Here is a 23363-nt window from a genome sequence, read left to right as displayed (position 1 = left end):
ATTCTGGTCCTCAGAACGCAGTAATATCATCAACAGCTCGCTGTAATGAGTTTGCGAGACACTTCCAAGATAAGATCATGAACATCCGCCGGGACCTTGACTCCAATATTGTAGCAGTTGATCCTAATGAGGTGTCCAGAGCACAGTCCTGTCCTGTTTTATTGGATGAATTTCAGTTGGTACAGCTTGAGAATGTGGACAAGGTGCGTGGACAGGTGCGGGCGACCACGTCTGCTCTGGATCCTTTCCCCTCGTGGCTAATAAAAGCTAGCAGGAATGGAACAGCCGGATGGGCCAAGGAGGTGATCAATGCCTCTTTACGAGAGGGAGTGGTGCCACTCTGTCTGAAACAGGCGGTGGTGAAACCGCTCCTAAAAAAACCCTCCTTGGACCCTGAAAACCTAGACAACTATAGACCGGTAGCAAATGTCCCATTCCTGGGCAAGGTTTTAGAGCGCGTGGTCGCTCGCCAGCTCCAGGCTCTCCTGGATGAAACTGATTATCTGGATCCATTTCAATCCGGCTTTCGGCCGGGGTTTGGTACAGAAACAGCCTTGGTCGCCCTGTATGATGACCTCTGTCGGGAGAAAGACAGAGGGAGTGTAACTCTGTTGGTTCTCCTGGACCTCTCAGCGGCTTTTGATACCATCGACCATGGTATCCTTCTGGGGCAACTTGCGGATTTAGGAGTTGGAGGCACTGCTTGGCAGTGGCTGTGCTCCTACCTCGAGAATCGTCTCCAGAAGTTGGTGCTTGGGGAGCATTACTCGAATCCCTGGGTACTCCAATATGGGGTCCCACAGGGTTCAGTTCTGTCCCCCACGCTTTTCAATATCTATATGAAGATATGGGTGAGGTCATAAGGAGATTTGGAGTGCGTTTCCAGCAATATGCTGATGATACGCAGCTCTACTTCTCCTTTTCATCTTCTTCAGGTGAGGCTGTCAATGTACTAAACCACTGCCTGGCAGCGATAATGGACTGGATGAGAGCTAATAAACTGAGACTCAATCCTGACAAGACTGAGATGCTGCTAGTTGGGGGGCCCTCTGCCCAGATGGTTGCTGTCTGACCTGCCCTAGATGGGGTTACACTCCCCCTAAAGGAGCAGGTCCATAGTTTGGGGGTCTTATTAGATCCGCACCTGTCACTGGAGGCTCAGCCTCGGTGGCACGGAATGCGTTCTACCAGCTTCGGCTGGTAGCCCAACTACGACCCTATCTGGACAGGGAGAACCTTGCCACAGTTATCCATGCTCTGGTAACCTCTAGATTGGACTACTGTAATGCACTCTACGTAGGGTTACCTCTGAAGACGGTTCGGAAACTTCAGCTAGTGCAGAATGCTGCGGCCAGAGTTCTTACCGGGACTAAAAAATACGATCATATAACACCTGTCCTGGCCCAGCTGCACTGGCTACCAATATGTTTCCAGGCCGGATTCAAAGTGTTGGTTCTTATCTATAAAGCCCTTAACGGCATTGAACCACAATACCTGGTGGAACGCCTCTCCCGCTATGTACCAGCCCGTTCACTGCGCCTGACATCAAAGGCCCTTCTCCAGGTTCCAACGCATATGGAGGCCCGGAGAGTAATAACTAGAGCTAGGGCCTTCTCGGTGGTGGCCCCCGAGTTATGGAACGCCCTCCCTGACAAGATACGCCTGGCGCCTTCCTTGTCATCTTTTCAGCGCCAGGTAAAGACCTACCTCTTTGCCCAGGCATTTTAAAATTTTAAATTTTAAACTTTATTTTAATTTGTTTTTGTCTCATCTTGTTTATATCTTTTTATATTGTATTGTTTTTATGTTTGTGTTTTAACCTGTTTTTTATCTTTTGTACACCGCCCTGAGAGCTTGTTGCTATAGGGCGGTTTAAAAATGTAATTAATTAAATAAATAAATAAATAATAAGAGCTTAGGAGAATAGTAGCAGCTCAGTCTTGACTTGTTGAGTTTAATATATTCATTTGAAGGTCTCATCTCGGACCAGTAGCTGCAGATGTGAAACTGGACAGACAAGGAAGACATAGGAACATAAGTATTTCTGGATAGCACCACTAAAGAGGTAGTCCTGAAAGCGAGGTGATTTGATGTCAGTGAAGGAAACAGTTTAGCATAAGGGTGACCTTTAGTCCTTTAGGAGCTGTTGGACTCTCAACTCCTCTCACCCCAGCCAGTATAGCCAGCGATGATGGGAATCATCATCTGGCAATATCTGGAAAGCTGCAGTTAACTACCCTACATGTAGAGTAGTAGCAGGGAACCTACACGGCATGGGCTTAATTAAGGCCACCAGGCCTCCCCATTTGGCTCATGAATCCATTTTGGTCAAGCCATACCCACTGGGTTTCACAAATCCTGACATTCAGGTGATCATCAGAGCTTAAGGGGTATGCACAGGACTTTGCTGGCACAGCTGATTAGCCATGCCCATAAACTCTTTTTGAGCCTTCTCTTTATGTGACCCACACCCAACATCATATAAGTAGAGAGTAGCAAGAACACAACACTGAGGGTCCTCCAACAGATAGAAGGAAAGCAGAGGTGGTGTGTATGTGAGTGAAAATATCAAATGAGCAATCTGAGACTGGAAGACAGCCAGTTAATACTGTCATGAAATCTACAGGAATGAAGTGGAAGAAAGTGCTCAGAGGCAGAAATCAATGAAGACAAAACCAGATACTTTGGGGTTTAGCAGAAAGATCACTGTGATCTTAGCAAGGACACTTGTAGTAGGGTGCAGAGAGGGACAAGAAGTTGGAAAAGAAAGTCAAGATGGAAAATGAATAGTATGCACTCGATGTTTGGATGCAAGGGGGAAAATGAAAATTGGCCAGTAGTTAGTGATGTCAAGGGAGTGGTTGTATGGCAATTTTTAAAAACATTAGAAAAGGTGCTAGAGGATGAGTCTGGTAGAGGGCACATGGTTACAATTAGGAGTGTGGATGAAAAGAACAGACCAGTCAATGAAAGAAAGTAACAGATGAGCTCTATTAAGCAGACAAGAGACAGGGACCAGACTTTACAGCAGCAGGGTAGGGAGGGTATGCTTCCATTGTAAAAGCCCTGCTTCAAGCAGCCCACTCCTTTATAACTTCCGCCACTGGAGGTGATTTTTGTCCTGCAGCTTGGCAGATTCTGTGACAAGTGGGACCCTAACTCTGTATAAAATGTTACAAAGGAACATGAATCTGAGGTTATGACATATCCCCTCTTCTTCTGTTTAGTTAAGCTCCTCTTTAAAAAAAATTTCAACTCTTCTACAGTTGTGCGGTATTTATTAAATTTACAGCCCACCTTCCTCCCAAAGGAGCCCAGGGCAGCAAACAGGTGCTTGGACAAACAAAAGCGAATTGGTTAATTTCAGAGCATTTTGCCTTCAAAGGCAGCAGAATGTTTCCAATGTAGGAAGAAGGTAAGGCACTGCTTAGCTTCCATGGGAAGTAACAACTACACTTTTGAAACTAGGTAAGAGTTATGAGCGTTAGAGAGCAGACTGAAACCTTTCTGAATCCTGTAACAAAACTAATGGTGTGTGTAGCAGTACTCATCTGTGTTCTTCTTACCCCAAAATATGCAATGTCAACTTTCTAAAACCTATCAAACGTAGAAAAAAGCTGAATATTTCTTCCCGAAGAAATAAAAATAGATACTTACATTCTTAATGTTACACAAAGTAGCACATCAAACTAACAAGAAGTATGGATCTGCTACATCATTTCCACCCTTTGTCTTTTTATTTAAAAAATATTGCACATGTACCAGTACTAACAGTCTTACCAATGGTAAGGGCTAAGCGACAGCAAAAAAAACTTATCTAGTTACATTTATCCATTAAAAGACCATTCTTTCTTGTCTTCCGGAGGAATATACAAAATTATAATCTATATATTTAAAGTTCTTTTTTAATGTTCAGAACATATTACCAGTTAAGTATCCATAGAGAGAACTGCATGAACAAACTGAGTAACTGAACCAAGGTTGTGTCAGACAATGATGCTCATACTTCTGTATAATAAGATGATTTTGGTCCATATCAGTATGCATTATATCCACATTATAAAAATAGTGTTAGTTTTTGTATAAAAAGTACAAGTGTTGCACTTCTCTCCCCCCACCCTCAATTGCACAGTAGAAACCAACCAATGTTTAAATGTTAATACTGTTATGGGTATTTCATATTACACATATTAGGGACAGCAGACAGAAAAAAATAAGTACCTCAAAGCAACCATGAGACTCTGCTGCAGCCAGCTTTTCATAACATTGTTGTATCAGAGTTAAAATAAACATTTGTAATTAGTTACAAGTATATGTATTATAAAATATTTGCAAGGTGGTGGTTTAAGTATATACACTGTACATTGTCATTATGCAGCCTTAACAACAGTACTATAGAAGGTGGTTCTATTTACATAAAACTCATCTTGAGAAAAACAATTTACAAGTGAAATAAATAAGAACCATCAGTTATTTGTTTAAAATTTGGTTAGAATACATCTGAATGGGCCAGTGACAAAATGAAGTCCCTAGCAACGGCTACTACTCATGAAGAGTCAGTGAAAGTTTGTCGCATCCTGATGGAAGTGTAACTCTGCTTTTAATTTTCCTGGAATAAAAGGTCCAAGCATGCAAGTTAGAGAGGGTTACTCTCCACAGTGGTACAAGCACCAAAAGCATGAACAGAATATACAAGAGTATTCACAAAACATACATAATTATTTTACAATTCTTTAATATAAAAAGTTTAGTCATATCAAACAGCATAATATATAAAACAGGTACAGCCTAGCTCAATCAGGCCATCATTTGTTTCAGGCAATCAAGCTAAGCAGAATGTACCAAGCTGTCATCCTAATTAGCTTTATTGCTGAATTTTTAAAGTTGGGGTTCAAAACCTAAACAAGCTGAAAATTAGACAAACACTCCTCTTAAGTATTGTCTCATTCTCCAGGGGGGACTGATTTAATTCAGAATGTCCAAATATTAGATTGCATTGTTCTAGCATCCCAAAGGAACCCAACAGTGATCTTGTGTACTGGTATAGAAAAGATGTCCTTCTGCATGATCAAGTACTCAAAATGTAACAGGGAAATCTGTGAGGAACAGAGGGGAATAAAATAAGGTCTTCAAAATAAATTTATCTTGGTATGAAAACTACAATTACAATACTCTTGCTTTTCAATACAGCCATTTTATAAATGAAAGAGCCAAGACTGCTTACTATGAAGCATTCACAGATTTAAGAACGTTCTCTAGTTAACACATCTAAAAGAAAATCAGCATTAAAATAAAAAACAAGTTAAAGTATTGAAGGCTTTGATTACTTTTTTCCCAAAAGCAGTATTCTTAAATGCCATTACTATGAAGCTGTGCTCTTATTAATATGATCAGCCAAATGTTCCAATGTTGTGTTAGGACACAGTGCAGTCATAACTGGCTTCCTGGAATGAATCCTCCTCCTCCTCCTCTCCAATCATGACTTCATCATGTCGAATTGTAGTGCTACTGCCAGTGTCACTTTGAGGACTTGCACTGTGGCTAGCTGAACTTCTACTTTCTTCTGCCCTTGGACTGGCTTGTTCAGTTACCCTTGACAGGTTTGCAGGTTGAAAGGCTTCTTGTTTCACTTGTTCCTCTGCTATCTCACTCAGCTTCTGCAGTTGTGGCTTGATGACTGTTAAAAATGGCTTATACCCAAGGCTAAAGAACATAAAGTAAGGAGGAAAGTCATTTTAGTTATCTTAAAACTCTTAATTCAGGCTTTGACCTTCTCCTGGTCATTAAAATTCAGAACTGGATGTACTGAACTTGTATGAGCTCTGCTCATAAATTAAGGACTGTGGAAACACTTCAAACAATGAAAGCCCACGTTACTCATATGGTGTCCAACTCTCCCATACCATGAAAGCTGGAAGTGTATGCATACACTGGTTATTCCCCACACACACCCAGCACACTTCAAGAGACTGTGAGGTACATTCATATACTGGTTATTCTGCAGATAAATACAGGATTCTGTTTTCAGAGTGTTGTGCAGTTCTTTAAAACCTGAGGCAAGAACTCTGCTGTTAGAAAGCAACTGAAATAGAAAAAAAATAAAGGTAGAACAGATTGTTTTGAAAGGGCTTCAAAACAGATCACGCCTCAGAAGATTTTATTATTCAAGTCATTAAACAATTCCTATTCAAAGTTAAAGAATTCATCTTTTATAACTAGGTTCACAATCCGGTGTACTTAAATGCTATATTCAACTGCATGCAGATTGAGGTAGCAGACAAAGGGACAAGGCTCATGAAACTTACCAGTCAGTAGAGGCCCATCTATCTACTGCCTGCAATCCCGTCTTTATATTCTGCAGCATCTCTCCATCAACCTCTGAAGATTGCATTAGGCTGAAAACTTGATTGATTATTGAAGATTCTCGGAGAATAAGGCCTATAATAATGCACCAGTCCAGACATCCTGCTTCCATAAAAATATGAAGCAAGTATCTACAGAAAAACAAGGTGAAAAGTTAAAAGCAAAAGAAACCTCTAGTACCACTACATGACTGCTGCCCTTTTGTGCCCACCTGCTAAGAGTGGTTCATATCAAATACCATCCCTCTAATATAAAGTCCAACCTAACTTACCGCAGCTGAACCTGTGACTTGTGTGGTCCTTTACTGGCCAGCTCCAAGGAGATATGCTCCAACTCTGATTGTGTTAAACTCAGTGTTGAGAAGTTTTCATCCACCACAGTCCAGTCTCCATCCACTATTGAGCTTGTTTCTGTCAAATCTGTTGCTGAACCAATACTGCATTCATCACCTGTCAAAACATTCATTTAATTAGTGTACAACTTGGATTGGAACAAAAGGTTAAGAGAAGCATTAATGGATTAGGGATTTCCAAGAGGCTATTTCAGAATTCAGCTAAAACAAATCTAGGATGCTAATTAAACTAAGAATGTCCTGAAGATTCTCTGTGGCAGTATATTTATTTATTTATTTATTTATTTTATTTATAGACCGCCCATAGCGAATAGCTCTCTGGGCGGTGAACAGCAGAGTTAAAATACAAAGTTACAATAAAACATACAAAATCACAACAAAGTAGAATAAAAACATTAAATATAAAACATGAATGTTAAAATGCCTGGGAGTATAACCAGGTCTTAACCTGGCGCCTAAAAGAAAGTACCGTAGGCGCCAGGCGTATCTCCTCAGGTAAGCTGTTCCATAGTTCAGGGGCCACCACAGAAAAGGCCCTAGATCTAATAACAATCCTCCGGGCATCCTGATGGGTTGGTACCCGGAGGAGGGCCTTAGATACTGAACGAAGTGAACGGGTAGGTTCACAGCGGGAGAGGCGTTCCATCAGATATTGCGGTCCCACACCGTGTAAGGCTTTATAGGTCAAAACCAGCACCTTGAATCTGGCTCGGAAACGAATAGGTAGCCTTAAAACATTTTCTAAAAGTCAAACTATTTCTTCTATGGCCATGCAGAAACCCAGACTAACATAATATGTGCATGTCTGTATTACAAGCTTTAGTCACAGAATCATAGAACAGTAGAGTTGGAAGGGGCCTATAAGGCCATTGAGTCCAGCTCCCTGCTCAACGCAGGAATCTAACTTAAAGCATACCCAACAGGTGGCTGTACAGCTGCCTCTTGAATGTCTCCAGTGTTGGAGAGCCCATCACCTCCCTGGGTAATTGGTTTCACTACTGTAACAGTTAGGAAGCTTTTCCTGATGTTCAGCCGAAATCTGGCTTCCTGTAACTTGAGCCCATTATTCTGGGTCCTGCACTCTGGGATAGGGTTGTCAGGTCTCTGGTTTTTGCCCAGAGACTCTGGATTTTTGGGGTCCTCTGGGACTCCAGGTAAGTCACCTCAATCTCTGGACTCCTGGCTTTCATCTTTTTAAAAAATAAGTTTCTAGGTGGTCTGGTTCAAGAAATATACACCAAAACATCAGCCACCCCCTCCACAACTTCTGTTAAATGAGCTCGTAACTGGCTGCTCTAATCCCTCCCTTTCAGGTTTGCAGCCAATAAGTGCAGTTGTGATTGACAACTGATTTGTTGACCTTAAGGCAATAGCTAGAACCAATTGCAAGTCCAGAAAAATGTTTTTTCCAGCTTGTCTGAAAATCTCAAACTAAGTTTATAGCTTTCTCTCTGTGTGCAGATCTAAATGCCATTACAATGTGTTATGCTTTTCTATTTATGAGGAGTCAAGTTTAAATTTTTCAGGGCTGTAGAAGAGGGCAGTGTTTTGAAAACCTTCCCAATATGAAGCTTTAATCTAATACTCAATTTTCTGAGAGTAAAGCTGCAATGCTAATTCTACATACCGGGAGTAAATCCCATTGAATTCAATTGGACTTACTTTTGAGTAGACATGGTTAGGATTTAGCTGTAAATTAATGAGACTCTTAAGTGACCATAGCAAAAGATAGCATTTGTGTTGTAAATCTTTTTCTCCCCCTCCAATCCTATTTTTAAAGCAATTAGGCAGGGCTTATTTAGGTCTCACTGCTTTTATTTTGTAGGAAATAAAATACTGATCTTATATTTTTAAAATGTTCTGCAATGACCAACTGGTTATGACATGGTTCCCACGTTAGCTTTAGTCAGAGGTTTAGCTTTTAGCCTAAGGCACCAACTTCAAAATCAGATATATTTCTCTCTCAATAACATGTCCAAGAAAAAACACACAAATGCATTCAGGAGTGAAGGCTCAGTTCACACATATTCATTCAATGGCTCAATTTGCAGGTCACAGTATGCTGGGGTGGGGAACCTTCAGCCCGTGGGCCAAATTTGGCCTGCCAGGTCTCTCCATTTACTGTGTGAGGCCATTTTACCCAAACCATGGCCACCTGTCCCACACCTGAATTACATATAACATCAGGTATGGGGCAGGTAGAGATGTGCTGGATCAGCTACAGTACATTCTGCAGTAAGCTGGATAGAACTCCTCATGCATCAGCTAATGGGCGGTGATGTCAATCCTGCTTGGTCACTATCTCCTCCACCCATCTCCATGGGCCAACTCTGACAGGTGTGCAGGATAGCCAAATTCTCCATCACCTGATGTCATGCAGCTGGCTTAAATTATTATGTTGGCCTGTCAAAGTTGGCCCACTGGGCCAAAAAGGTTCCCTACTCTTGCAGTAAGCCAGTGCATTCATGCACTGTGAATGCGCTTATCTCAGCTACTTTGCAGCTTCCCCATTCGGGCACAGGAGCAACGATGCATGATCCCTGGCTTAATATTATGTTCAAACCTGGCATCACGGGTTCCTATGCTCAAACCACGATCTGTAAGCCAAGAACAAATCTTTGCTACAGACCGGACTGAAACAAACCATGCCTTTTGGTTGGAAAGAGCTCTAAGACAGGGATTGTGGTTTGTCTGTTCCAGGTACTAGTGGAAGGAGCAAAGTGACCCAGATCGATGCCATATAGGCACAAGCAACATGAATTTCTAGGGAATTGAAATGAATTCCACTTAAAAACAAATACATAATAAAGCAACATTGGGAGGCTCAAGGAAAAGGCATGACTTCTGTGTGATAACCCAGGAAAGAGTCAACAGATAACATATGAAGAAGGTGAAGGAACTCATGCAGGAGACAAGAAGTGACTACTGAATCCGATAACAAGTATGATAAACCCAAAATGTGTTAGGCAAGAACTCATACTGCTTCAATAAACAAGCAACTATCCTTAGCACCTTTTGACAACAATTGCCTTTTTGCTATCCTCCCCTTTTCTGACTAAATAATAAATCAAGTGTATGATGGAAAATGTTTTGCAAACTAGAAACATTTGTGCAAAATGGATAAAAGTACACATTTCTTTGGAGAGTTTTGCCAAGTACAGGGGAAGAAGGATGGGGGCACACAATATTTGGGAACAATATACATGTAGAGGTTGATGGGTGGGAGGCTGGAGGATATGAAGTGAACTGGTAGCTCTGTTTAGCGACATTGTTGGATCGCCTCCTGATTACCAGGTCCTACCCCAAAACCATCTAATTTCAAAGCATTTAATCAGAATAGCTCAGAGGATGATCCTAAGACCCCCGTATGTTGCTTGCTCAGGGAGGTTGGTTAGGATGGTGTGTTGGTTTCTCCTTGCCAGTGAAGAGGAATGCCAAGCAGTAGCAAGCATTAAGCCCCAAAATGGGGAGTTTCAGGGCAGGGCACCTACAAATTTCCCGTAAGGGGCCAGACCCCTCAGCTACTGGAGCTGGTGCAGTAAAAAGCAGAAAAATCTCCTCCCCAGCTCCTGCTCTGCCAACACCAGCTGGCTGGGCTTCAAATGCAACAGTGGATCTGCTGCTCTGCTCCTCCCAGGCCAGGTTAGGATTGCTCTGCTCTCCACTTTCCTTCTGACACAACACTTGTCTGGTTTTCTAAAATAAAGACTGCTGTGATTCTTGTGCCTACCAGATTCTGCATTAGAGGCCACTCTCAATACTCTGCAGTACAACTACAGACATGCTGATTTCTATACTACCTCTGAGCATGATGTGCTCTTTCATTTACTGTGAATCACACAGTTGTTCCGCTCCCAAAGAAATCCCTTAATATACCTTCTTTGAAAGATAGGTCTCTGCATTTCTCTCAACTTTAGTGCTGGATAAAAAAACTCATAATAAAAATGCACCTCTCTCAAATCATTTTCCTCTAACACGTGAGTTGGCAAGGAGACAGGATATTTCTTTCTTAGAGGAACTTTCCCCAAAAATTGATCTGGTGGTGGTGTTTTTTAAAATTTCCTTCTTTTTATACACAACTTTTTCCTACGGTTTCTAGGGGAGATCTGCCTCACACTGCTTGCAGCACGATCTGTTCTGTTGCTAACGTTGCTACCTAATTTTAATTTCAAACACTGCAGATTAGACTTAGACTTCATCCCATTGACTTCAATGGGTCTACTCTAAAGCTTGGTAAACCTAGATCCAGTCATTATCAGCACTGTTTGTGTTCCAACATTTAATCATTTTTCCTTCTGTTCCCTAAGAATTAAAACAAAATACTGGACCAGAAAGCGAAAGACAGCCCTAAGATGGTATAAAACATTATTCCCACCCCCACTGAAAAAATAATACTTAATGCATTTACAGAGAACTTGAAGAAAGCCAAGTATGGGAATGATGTAGTCACACACCTTTGTTTAACAAAGGTGAGAGGAATGCCTCCTGCATGTGAGGGCCGTGGGATGATGCTGCATCCATCTCTCTTTGGGAGGAATTGATGGCACCAAGCCAGCTGTGACTTCGTGGCACATTGGGAATGCCAGTGTCCATTTCCATGTTCAAAAAGCTGTCAGCGGAGTGTGATTTTAAGAGCTGTTCACCTATTACTGGAAAAGAAAACATATGAACAATCTATGCCTCTGATAGCCAAGAAACACTGGTCCAAGATTTCATGCCTAGTTCATATAATAGTCCTGGAGGATTTTGAATCTCTGTGTGTGTACACACACCCATGTGCACACACGCCCTCTATACTACACTTTTTAAGCTGTATAATGTTCACGATTCTCTTCCAATAACCATTTGCTGCATTTTTATATTGGCTGCCAACTCATTTTTTTAAAGTAGCTCTCAGCAAGTACATGATTATAGAAGGGGTTTCAAAGATTCACCAAACAATTAAAATTTGCTTAATCTAATTATTTCAGTGCAATGTGATTTGCATGCAAACAGGACTCTGAAACTATCTACATAGTGAGATCAACCTTGGATTTAACACACATACAACCAACTTGGAAATAGAGAGGAACAGGAAGCTCAAGGTTATTCAGCTTTTGTTCCACATTTCTGTTAGGCCTAATGGTGCTTTTATTGCCTAGTTACTCAAACTAAAGTTGATGATACAGTACCTGTCCTATACTTTCCATTCTTGAGAGGAGAGTTTATGGAACAAACTGGAATAACTGGAAATGGCCAGAGAAAATCATTGTGCAGTTTCTTCAATGCTGTTACAAAATCCTCTACACGGGCAGCTCTGGTGCGCTCCTTACACAACCAACCTATCAGCTCAAAGCCCAGCTGTGCAGCAAAGCACCCAAGGTCCTTAAGTTGGATTTCTTCTAGAAGGCGTCGAGCATGTCTCCATAACATCATATCAATGTACATATTCTCAGCACACTCACTGTCTTTACTCCACCTATGCAGCACAGAAAAATCAGAAGATATGAATAAAACCAAATTAATTTAATATTAGCTGCCACTAAACTTTTTTGCTGATCTATGCCTTATCTTTCAAGAATATTGTTGGACTACTATCAGATTTTGACATTAAATATAGCATTATTACTGATATATAAATTCTGCTATGTAACGTAACTAGACTCTGCTGAAACAGGAAGAGAACAGGAAGCGATTTCACAAATTAAATGCTACCATCACACCAATTGTAACCTCTGGTATCACATTACCTTTTGCCAGATGGACCAGAGGGCATGCTCAAGGTTTTCTGTAAGTTAAACTTGCCAGCAGGAAGGCTGTCTCCAGACTGGGACAAGCTAATGCTGCGATGTCTGAAGAACTCAAAGCCACCACTTGAACTAGGTTCCTACATCGAAGAAAGCAACAAGAAAATATACAACAGGGAGAAATGCTGCCAGAGAACTAGGACAATACACATCAGATTTTTAAAATCAATATTTACATTTTTTATTGATTATCCATTATCATCAGCCATGTAAGTCATACAAAGTTATTACTCCCTTCTTTAAATGTAGCCTGTCAATTTGGATACAACGTAATCATATCGTTTAGTCTCCCATTCAGCTCTAGGGAGAACAGACAATACCATTCAGTGTTATAGGCAATATAGTCTTTCAGCTGTAACTATACATGAAATTACTTCTTTATAATTACCCAATAGTATCTATGACAGCTCTATTGGGTTCCTCTAACAAACCTGAGTAGTTGGTGTAGGAGGGGGTGTCTCCGATTCTCCAGAGCCAATGGCTTTCAAAAATCTGATCATGTGCCGACAAAGATCCCATTTTCCCTGCTCCAAAGCAGTATTGAATAGCAAAGTTGCATGTTGCCTACTAACTGCTGGAACTTCCATGTTCTAGAAGCAACACAAAACACTTTTAGATGGGAGCCAATGATGTGTTTGTTTCTCCTACAAGGTTCAAGAAATAGAATTCTTCTGGCAGAAATCTTAAACACTTCAGGCTGCATGCTTTCAGTTCATTTTGGGAATCTAAATAACCACAGCACTACTTAGATACTCCATGGATATCACGGGGTTGTCAGTAGGATGGCCTGGAGCCACCTGTTGTATGGATCAGTGCTTCCACATGGGAACCCCCAAAGATTAATGCATGAAAGCCACTAAACATCCCTAACGAGAAAGATAGGACCAATGCCAGAAGCTTCCCCTCCCATCTCCAAAATCATTTTTGTTTCAGTTGTTCTGTAAACACAGGGTTGTATCTGACACAGAGCTTGGAAAAGTTACTTTTCTGAACTACAACTCCCATCAGCCCAATCCAGTGGCCATGCTGGCTGGGGCTGATGGGAGTTGTAGTTCAAAAAAAGTAACTTTTCCAAGCTCTGATCTGACATTAGTCACACTCATTAATTTCAGTATGTCTATTATGAGTAGAACATAAGTTGGATACAACAAACTTAACAAAAAAAAAGTAAATTTGTCATAGTGAGCTCAAAACCCACCTGAGATCATCTTACATGTACAGGAGAACAGTTACCTGAAGAATAATAAGGTAGGAAGCAGCTGTGTCTAAGTCCTGGGCCATTAAACACTCCTCAAACAAGTCTTTCGGATTCCCAACAGCAGCAAAGAGATAATTCCACAGGGCATATTCTGTCTTCCTAGCACAATGAACAACTGTCTGCAGGAAGAGGGGGAACTCTGTAATGAATTTAGCCACAGTGGGCAGTAGAGGGTCGGGAATTGGATCCCGCGAGGTAGCTTCTTCTTCCAGCACTTCATGAAGCATCAGTTCTAGCACATGAGGAAAGTACGGTAACATGGCACAGGAGTGAGCCAAAAGCAAGGCTTGTTCGCCCAGGTTCCTCACCAAAAGCTGGCGCAAAATGTGATGGAGGTAGATCTGAGATGTTCTCTCAACAATACAGAAAGGGAAGAGAACCTCTAAATGTTCTACAGCGCTGCTGTGAGTGTATAAACAGTCATAGAGCACAGTGTCATTGACAGCACCAAGAACCAAGGCATCTTCAAACAGAACAGCCAAAGGGTATATGTTAATATGGAAAGGCAGCATGATCCGTCTTGACAGAAAGGAATGTGGTTTGCGGTGGTCCCTGGGAAACAAAGGAAGCCAGACTTTCATACCTGAGCCACCACAGCTGAGCCACAGAGCCTCCAATAAGTGTCTTTTCTGTTTATTAGAACGACATGTAGTCCAAACATTTTCAACAGACTGGGCAAGTACAACTGGAGCACAAAATGGCAGCTAAAAAAAAAAAGGAGTTCCTTTAAAAACTATGTTCTTCTACCTTTTCATACAAGTTCTTTAAAAGGTTTTGTACAAGTCACACAGAAACCACTCCACCAACTTCTGTCTCTCTCTCTCTCCACACACAATAAATACATTCAGGTGTCAGTTTTTGTAATGGATCCAGTTTTTCCAGATCTTTTCCCAGCTGAACAGTTTTCACATGTCTCTCATTATCCCTAATACTTCTCCATAGAATTATTTTATAAATATCAAGGAATAGCACTGTTTAAAGGTAGCTTTCTCTATTATTTACCTGTGTGTTATCTCCAGTAGTAACATAGGTTGCCTGTAAGTACACAGGGATGAAAGCTCAAGTTTGATAAAGTACTACAAAACTAATGTCTAAGTATTTGTGATGGATTCTAGAGGCTCATATTACCTTTCTTTCTCGATTTGCGAAGGTACCACCATGTTTCACATAATTATTTCTGATTTTGTGACAAAGGTATATCTGAATTTGTTTATTAGATATCCTACCCACTCTTCATCACAAGGACCCAGGGATGGTTACAGCAATAAAGTATGAAATTATAGAACAAATAAAATAGTTTTGAATGGCCTTGTACATTGACCAGTCAATGCTAGTTTAATAAGAGTCAGTCTCCCATTAGTGGCTATGGTAGGCAGACATTTAAAAAACAAAACATTAGACAGTTTATAGTGAGAATCTGTGCACAAAACAGCTAGAAAAACTGGCTTGTAAATAATTTGAGTACATACAAATTTTGGAGCTGTCTATTCATACAGCATCCTAGCTGTTTTGTGTTATAAGCTACTACTACTCATTCACACTGCACATTCCTTTTACTGTTTTAGAAGATGATATTCTCAGGTTAACTCACAAGTTTCCTTTGGTTGGGACTACTCTCCTTCTCTCGTATCTGTGGACCAGACCGATCCCTTTGCACCATAATTAACTGTCCTGCTAAGTTTAACATAATGCTCTCTGCTTCGCAGGCCTTAAAGAAAGAGAAACCAGTATTACTTTTCTCAGCTCTGCAGAATCTTCCATGTTTATGCTGAACTGCAAATGCGTTAACAACACAATATTTATAAAAACATTTGAAAGTGTTTAGTCATCCTCACCCAGTTGACCACTTATCATAGAAATGAACTGAAGCATCTCGCTGCCTCACCTGGCTTAGGTGAAAAGGAAAACCAGAGCAGGGCATCATCAGCATACTGACACCTGACCCCACGCTCCCCAACAATCTCTCCTAGTGGTTTCGTGTAGACCAGGGGTGAGGAACCCTTTTGGTCCAGTGGGCCAGATCCCTACCTGTCCCCGCCATGGGCCAACTTTGAAAGGTGGGTTGGACAAGCTACCTGTCAATCACCTGATGTCATCATGACATCAGATGATTAACAAGGTGGGGCATCCTGTCCACCACTCAAAATCCCTTATGCAGTGCTCTGCAGCACAAGGGGCTTTGTCAGCTCTGTGCTCAGCATATTCCAGACCCACTGAAGGAGACAGATTCCTTCTTTTTTTAAAAAAAACCCTGCTCCTTCTGATTTGGGGATCTATTTCTAAATCTGTCTTAGCTTACATGGGGAACCTTACCACACAGCCGATACCAGCAGAAAGCAGCTTGGAAAGTGCCAAGCATGAACACCCTTTTCAAAGCACTTCCCAAACACCTGACAACCAGCTGGCTTGGCTGTGCGATCAAGTTCCCCAAGGAATCGAAGGCATATTTATAAAGTGGCCAATAATTCCCCAAGGATCAGGGTGTGGTGTTTTTTTTAGGAGCCTAACAACTGTCTCCTTCAATGGGGCTGCAATATGTCCCTCCAGAAAAAATGCATCAATTTAGACAGTCATGGCTTCCCCCAAAGAATCCTGGGGAGTGTAGTTTGTGAAGGGTGCTGAGAGTTGTTAGGAGACTTCTATTCCCCTGACAAAGCTCTAGTGACCAGAGTGGTTTAACAGTCAGCCCCTCTTCTACGGACTGTAGCTCAGTGAGGGGAACAGGACATCTCCTAGCAACTCTCAGCATGCTTCACAAACTACACTTCCCAGGATTCTTTGGGAGAAGCCATGACTGTCTAAAGTGAAATCAAGGTCTGGTGTGGATGTGATCAGTGGCAGCTTTGGTTTAAATTTGGGTGGCAGACTACATGGGCCTGCTGTAGAATAAAAAAGTGGGGGAACCATGAAAAACAATACTGTTCAGAGTTTTTTGTTTGGAAAGAGGCTTTCCTTCTGCCCAGTGCCCACCCACCCAATCTCCTCCCCTCCTGTTACCCTTCCACTGTTCTCTCCCCCGGGTCAGTTTCACCTATCCTATCCCACACCTATACTATGATTGTACTAGAGTAAATCCCATGAACTCAAAAAGCACTCAAATGATCAAACTTCCCCATCTCTCTCCTATCCCCCTCCCTTTTGCCCCTTCCATCCCCTCTCACTGCCCTTCAAATCGCCTCCCCCTCCTCCTTGCTTTGTCCTTTCCTCTCTTGTCTGCTCTCCCTCCTCCTCCTCCATGCTCGGTTTTAGCTAGTAAATCCCATTGAACTCAATAACCATGCAAATGATCAGACCCCCCTCCTTCCCCCTCTCCTCCTCCCCCTTCTCTCCTCCTCCCCTGCCCACTTCAGCCCTCCCTCCCTCTTCGCCTCCTTCCCCATGGTCAGATTCACCTATGCTAAGCATGACTGCAGGGAAGTAAATCCCTTTGAACTCAATAAGCATGCAAATGATCAATCCATTCTCAGCAAACGTGCACAGGATCCCATTTCGTACCTCCTGGATTAAAAAGCAGGGAATTCACTAACATGCAAAAAAACTTGCAGTTTAAGAAGGTACCTATAGCCCACAGATCTTTCTATCAAACTTTAAAAAGCAGGGAAATTGGGCAGCTATAGTAAATGCACCAGGGGAGCAGGAAACCTGACCGCCTCTCTGAGATATAGTACTGCCCTACAAATTTGTCAAAATGCAAAGACAATTTGGGTTGGTCTTTCACAGTCCAATCCACTTCCTGTGTAGCTTGAAAGAATTTGGTAACGTGTGCCTCTGAGCATATGGTGAGTGGTGGCAACACCTGCCGTCTCCAAAGATAGAAAATTATATTTTTGTATGTTTGTTGGTGTTCTTCTTTGCTTCTTTCCTGTGTGACTACTATTTCTACAGAGAATCTAACCTAGAAAATTATGTATTTCTCTCATTTATTTATTTATTTATTCATTTACTCATTTGTATACCGCCCCATAGCCGAAGCTCTCTGGGCGGTTTACAACCATTATTCATCCTAGAAATCTGTGTCAAATTTATGTTGATTAATTTCAAAGCCTTTTTATTGGTCAGTGTCATATGATAGTGAAGACAGCCCTTTGCATTTCAAACTGGAGGTTATCTTCTATTTCTATTTTGGGTGCCTGAACAGTTGAATCTGAAACAGCAGTTTGATGTAAAATCAGACTGATTACAATATATTGCTACTTAAGCAATGAATACAGCTGCTGGAAACACACAGACTTGGCCTGCCCAAGATGTATGTGTTCAGCCTGCTGTGCTTAAACGACTCCACTTAAGGAAAAGTGGGCACGGTCAATTAAAAACAGCACACCTAGAAATTTGCTAGAATATATTTCACCTCCCACTTTTTTATCTTGTGCAAACTGAGACACTCCTCATATCCACTGGAGATTATGCTGCAGAATAGTCAGTGCCATCATTCCACAATTGTTTTTGGAGTTTTTGAAGTGTACATTTTGCAAAGCTTGGGTTCTAAAAGTAAATAGGTGGGTTCTAAAAGTATTTTTGAATACTGCAATTGTAGAAGCCAACTGAACCTCCCCTGGAGGCAGCTCCATAAGGTAGGGGTCACTGCTGAGAAGGTCCTGTTCCTAGTGCATGTCGACCTGATTTTTGAAGACTTTAAATCATGGACAGCTTCATATGGGTTCTGGCACTTCTTCAAATACCCTGGCCCAACTGTTTAAGACTTTACAGGTCAAAAACAGCATTCTGAATTGGGCCCAGAAATACACTGGTAAGCAATGTAACTGGTACACAATCAGTACAATATATTCTGACTCTCCAGCCCCAAACAAGCAAGCAGCCACATTTTGCACAACCAAGTTTCAAGGATATATTCAAACGCAGCTCTGCTTAGAGCACATAAGTAAAACTAGCACATGCATTTTCCTATCCAGGATACATAACCAGTGTACCAACCTAAGTTGTTGAAAGACACTCTTGGCTGCCACCACCACCCATGATTCCACAGACAGCACTGAGTCCAGTAAAAACCCCAACTGCAAACATGGCCCCTCAGGGGTGCATGTGTGCAATTCCACACTTCTCTACCCAAATGTACCCATTTCCCTACCCACCGCATTTGAACATTCCAATCAGATTTTGTGACCAACAGATTTTATTAAACACTTTGCTGAAATTACAGGTCTTGAATCATAGAAGGAAATCACATGCTACTGAAATTATAAAATGCATGCCTCTCTGTCACTAGTCTACACAGCTTTTTTTGTTTATTTAGTTTTCAGCTTCCATTCTAAAATATTGTACACTAGGGCCCTGCTTCTCGGCGTTCCGCTTCTCGGCAATTTGCTAATATGGCGGTAGCATGCCATCACATGGGTAATGTGTGTGAGAGAGTGTGTTGGGACTGCGGGTCGGTTGTTGTTGGGGGTTTTGTCCCAGCTTTTCCGCCCTCCCTCTTTCACCTTCATCCGTTCGTGGAGCTGGTTTGGGGTGTTTGGTTTCAGTTGTTCCCCCCTCTTCATTTTTACCCTGCCTGCCCCTCTTTTGTTTGGGGACGGTGAAGGCTTCTGGTGCTGCCTCTGTTTTTGGAGCTGCGGCAGCAACGTCTCTCCCTCCTCCAGGGCTGTTTCTGCGCCTGCAGCCAGAAGTGGCGAGTGTGAAGCTGGCGGTGGCGGCAGCAGCTTCTGCTCATGACCTGTTTGACCGTGTCATGGTCTGTCCTCTTCCCACCTGGCCTCGCGGCGACGGCTACCTCCCTCCATGGCTTGCTACTGCAGCTGCCTGGGGCGTGTGGCAAAGGCTCCTTGTACTCGCTACTGCGACACCTTTGGAGCTCACGGCGGCGGCTCTCTCCCCTGGCGACAGCCTTTTTCCCTCCCTTCCCCCCTTTCTTTTTTCGGAGCTTGCGGTTGTGGCTCCGGTTGAGGAGGGAGGCGGCAGCACTTGGTGGCACAGAGCACCTAGAGTGTGCGGCGGCGGTTCTTGGCTCCGCTAGTCAACTGCAGGGGTGGTTGACCTGTCAATGCCCCCCCCGGCACCTGTCTACCATGACGGCCACCATTGCTCTCCCTTGAGGACCATGGTGCTGTCAGACTTGCCTGCCTTTTTTATCGCCATTTTGATGCTGTGTTCTGCTTTACGCCGTTTTTCGCTTTTCGGCAGGGGTCTGGAAACTAACCCGCCATATGAGTGGGGCCCTACTGTACTAAGAATATCTAACTTATGGAACAGCCCTTAAGCTGTACCAGTTCACACAGCGGTGCTACTGTATCATTTTATCTGCAGTTCTGAAATACTGCATCTGTACATACCTGCTGCGGCATTTTCAAGCTGATGCCAGTCTCTGTTCTCACAGACGTTAAAGTAACAGACACAACAAGGAAGGGATGAGGAATATATCGTGACATAGAAACCTCCTGAAGAACCTGAATACTGGTGGTAGGATTAGGGCTGAAAGATGAAGGCAAAAATGATGACAATGTTCCTAACTGTATAGAATATTAATTATAAGCCAGTGTGGTGTAGTGGTTAGAGTGTTGGACTATGACCTGGGAGACCAGGGTTCGAATCCCTACACAGCCATGAAGCCCACTGGGTGACCTTGGGCCAGTCACTGCCTCTCAGCTTCAGAGGAAGGCAATGGTACACCACCTCTGAATACCACTTACCATGAAAACCCTATTCACAGGGTCGTCATAAGTCAGAATCGACTTGAAGGCAGTCCATTTCCTTTCATAGAACTTATAGATCAGGAGTGGGAACTTTTAAGTCACATTCCATCTTGGGCAGCTAGAGATGGAAGGATGTGCCAATTTCAGTTCCCTCCAGTTTACATCTTTCCATTCTTAAATTTAGTTCTTCACATTTCTACAGCAATTTGCAACATTTTTAAAGGAAAATCCTCCAGGCAAGTTTTTCAATATTTTAATGCAAATTTCTCCTAACACGTTTTTATATGCAGTTTTTGACTAATGTACACATTTTTGCAAGCATTTTCTCCTAATATAATGAATTTTTGTATCTTATTTCCACAAATATGTTCATATTTATGCACACTTTCTCCTAATATATTCATTTTTGTAAAAATTGTTTGGTTAGAGAACTGCACTGCACAATTTGGATAAGTGCAAATTTCAAACAATGGCTGGATTTCAGTTCTCATATTTCAGAAAGTGCAGATTGGATACATTGCAACTTTAAGCATGAACTGAATCAAATTTCTCCCCCATCCTTATTGGTTGCCTTCTAGAGGCCATATGCTAGTGGTGGATGGATCTGGAAACAAAAGCAGGTGAGGCTAGATGCAAAATGGGCGTGACTCTTCCCTTTGCATAGTCAGACATTCCAACTACGCAAGAGCATGAGGTTTCTGCGCACACCACCCCCCTCCAGGCAAACAAGGTATTTTCACAGTTCAAGGACATACCAGCTAGGCAAAGGACACTTGAGCAGGAGACAGAGCACGGCCAGTGGGGGGTGCAGTCTGAGGAGGGGTGTGGGTGGCCTGGGGAGAGTTCTGGGGGCCAGGTAAAGACACCACATTTGGCCCCCAGGCCTGAGATTCCCCATCCCTGTTATAGATCCTCTAATACCTTAATTTATCAGTTTTGTTAATCTTCAAATACTATAATCAACAATACTGTAAATATTCCAGGTAATCGTTCCCCAGGTCTTGTTCAAGCAAAATTAAATTGAGGACAGTCTGAGTATAGCATTTTATTTATTACATGTATATCCCACCTTTCCTCCAATACATAGTTCTCCACCTCTCCATTTTATCCTCACCACAATCCTCTGAGGTAGTTTAGGTTGAGAAATAGGAACTGGCTCAAGGTCACCCCAAGTGAGCTTCATGGCTGAGTGGGGATTTGAACCTGGGTTCCCTGGTCCTAGTACACCACACTACCTCTCTCCACTACTTCACAACACTCTAACCATGTTGCAGTAAGATATTAATTTCATAACTAACCAAAGTTTAATTTTGTCTGAGCAGTACTGCTAAGGAAAAATGAGGCCTCATGCTTAAAGTCTGTTTCCTTGGGATCCATTCCTTGAGGAACCTTGTGGAATGTGGCACGATGTCAGAAATGGCCACAAATGCATACCATTCTTTGGCTCAGTGCTAATTGTGGTGTACAACTGATCTTGTAAAAGTTGCCTACTTTCTAAGATGTTGTAGGAAAGGTACTAAATTTTATCCCCAACACACTCACTTGTGCGCGCTCGCACACTCACTCACTCTAAAAGCAACAAGGAAAGAAACTAGGTTACAAAATAACTTTCATATTAAACTCACCCATCGGGTTTTCTTTTAATACTATAAAGGCAAATAGAACAGTCTGCTCTAAACAAAATTACTATGTCCCGAAAAACACTGAGTAATAATGTTTCTGCCTGCAGTTTGGTGATATGGGCAAATGCGTTGTCCAGATTGGCTGTCCGCAAATATACCCGTAGCTGAAAAAACATGAAACAGAGAAACAACAACTATTGTGAACTATATATCACAGATTATGAGTCTAATGCAATAAATAAAGAGAAAATTAATTCTCAAGCTCCATCCCCAAGACAAACATGCTAAGCAGCCTATTGTTGATCTATAGTTTGGTCAGCAGAACCTAGGGCCTTGCCAGACCATCAGATACAGAGGATAAAAAAAGATATTTCATAAATTCTACTTCACATATAACCTGTTATTTCTATGACTGCTCCCCTTTTTACATAAAAGAAATCAGCCAAGACACTTGCATGGATACATTCAGTCCTCCATTTCCCTGTTCTTCTGCATAGGTATCTCTGGGAAAAAATGATTATGAACCTCCCCATAAGCACCCCCATAAGCACAGTCAATTCTTTAGTACTCCTTATTGATCTCTGAAGGGAGAAGTCAATTTCTGCCATTAAACTCACTAAGAGATGAACTTAACATCTCATAAAATTCCACACAACCTTCATCACCACATTTGTACAAACAGAAAACTGAGACTTGTCAGAATGTTTTTTGGGCTTGCCAGTCTCTCATCTTTAGCAACAATGGGTATCCAATAAAGTCACCTGCTCAATGGGACAGCAAATTGTCTATTTTAAAGACCCATGCCTTACCTCTTCTTGGCGGTCACTTAAGTTATAACAAGTAATAACAATGAAATCATTCCACCATGCTAAGCCACCAGTCACAGTCATGTTTTGTTCCTTAAAGTAAAAAAAAAAAAAAAAAGGGGGGGGAGGATTCAATAATTTGTTTAAAAAAATCAATTGTCAGTTAAATAGTTTATCTATAAATGCCAAAGACATTTGTAAACTATGTTCATCATTGCAAGGAAAACTAATCTAAACACAATAAAGTATGCAGCAATAAAAAATTAGGATCACAAAGATTAAGCTAATCACTTTATTGTTTCACATGTTCACAGTAGATGACAGATATATCAAGACAATAAGTCCTATCATGGAATCATAGAATAGTGGAGTTGGAAGGAGCCTATGAGGCCACCGAGTCCAACCCCCTGCTCAATGGAGGAAACCAAATTAAGGCATACTTGACAGGTGGCTGTCCAGCTGCCTCTTGAATGCCTCCATTGCTGCAGAGCTCACCCCTAGGTAATTAATTCCATTGTCATACCGCTCT

General features: G+C 42.0%; 1 protein-coding gene across 3 annotated transcripts in view; it reads right to left on the bottom strand.

Annotated features, from left to right (window-relative positions):
• Nucleotides 1–3718: 3718 nt before the first annotated feature.
• The window catches only part of RIC1 (RIC1 homolog, RAB6A GEF complex partner 1), a 74539-nt gene continuing 54894 nt past the window's right edge, over nt 3719–23363 (bottom strand). For all 3 annotated transcript variants that reach the window (XM_061629381.1, XM_061629386.1, XM_061629394.1), the window contains 12 exons: nt 22838–22927; nt 22032–22192; nt 20047–20185; nt 15351–15467; nt 13735–14463; nt 12933–13091; nt 12445–12581; nt 11887–12173; nt 11170–11364; nt 6635–6812; nt 6306–6494; nt 3719–5703 (listed from right to left, as the gene is read on the bottom strand). In XM_061629381.1, coding sequence (XP_061485365.1) covers nt 5415–5703; nt 6306–6494; nt 6635–6812; nt 11170–11364; nt 11887–12173; nt 12445–12581; nt 12933–13091; nt 13735–14463; nt 15351–15467; nt 20047–20185; nt 22032–22192; nt 22838–22927 — 2670 coding nt within the window. In that variant the 3' untranslated portion in view covers nt 3719–5414. The remainder of the gene's footprint in view (nt 5704–6305; nt 6495–6634; nt 6813–11169; nt 11365–11886; nt 12174–12444; nt 12582–12932; nt 13092–13734; nt 14464–15350; nt 15468–20046; nt 20186–22031; nt 22193–22837; nt 22928–23363) is intronic.

Source organism: Rhineura floridana, chromosome 1 (genome assembly GCF_030035675.1).
Source record: "Rhineura floridana isolate rRhiFlo1 chromosome 1, rRhiFlo1.hap2, whole genome shotgun sequence".
Classification (NCBI taxonomy): domain Eukaryota; kingdom Metazoa; phylum Chordata; class Lepidosauria; order Squamata; family Rhineuridae; genus Rhineura; species Rhineura floridana.
This window is presented reverse-complemented; position numbering and strand designations above follow the sequence as displayed.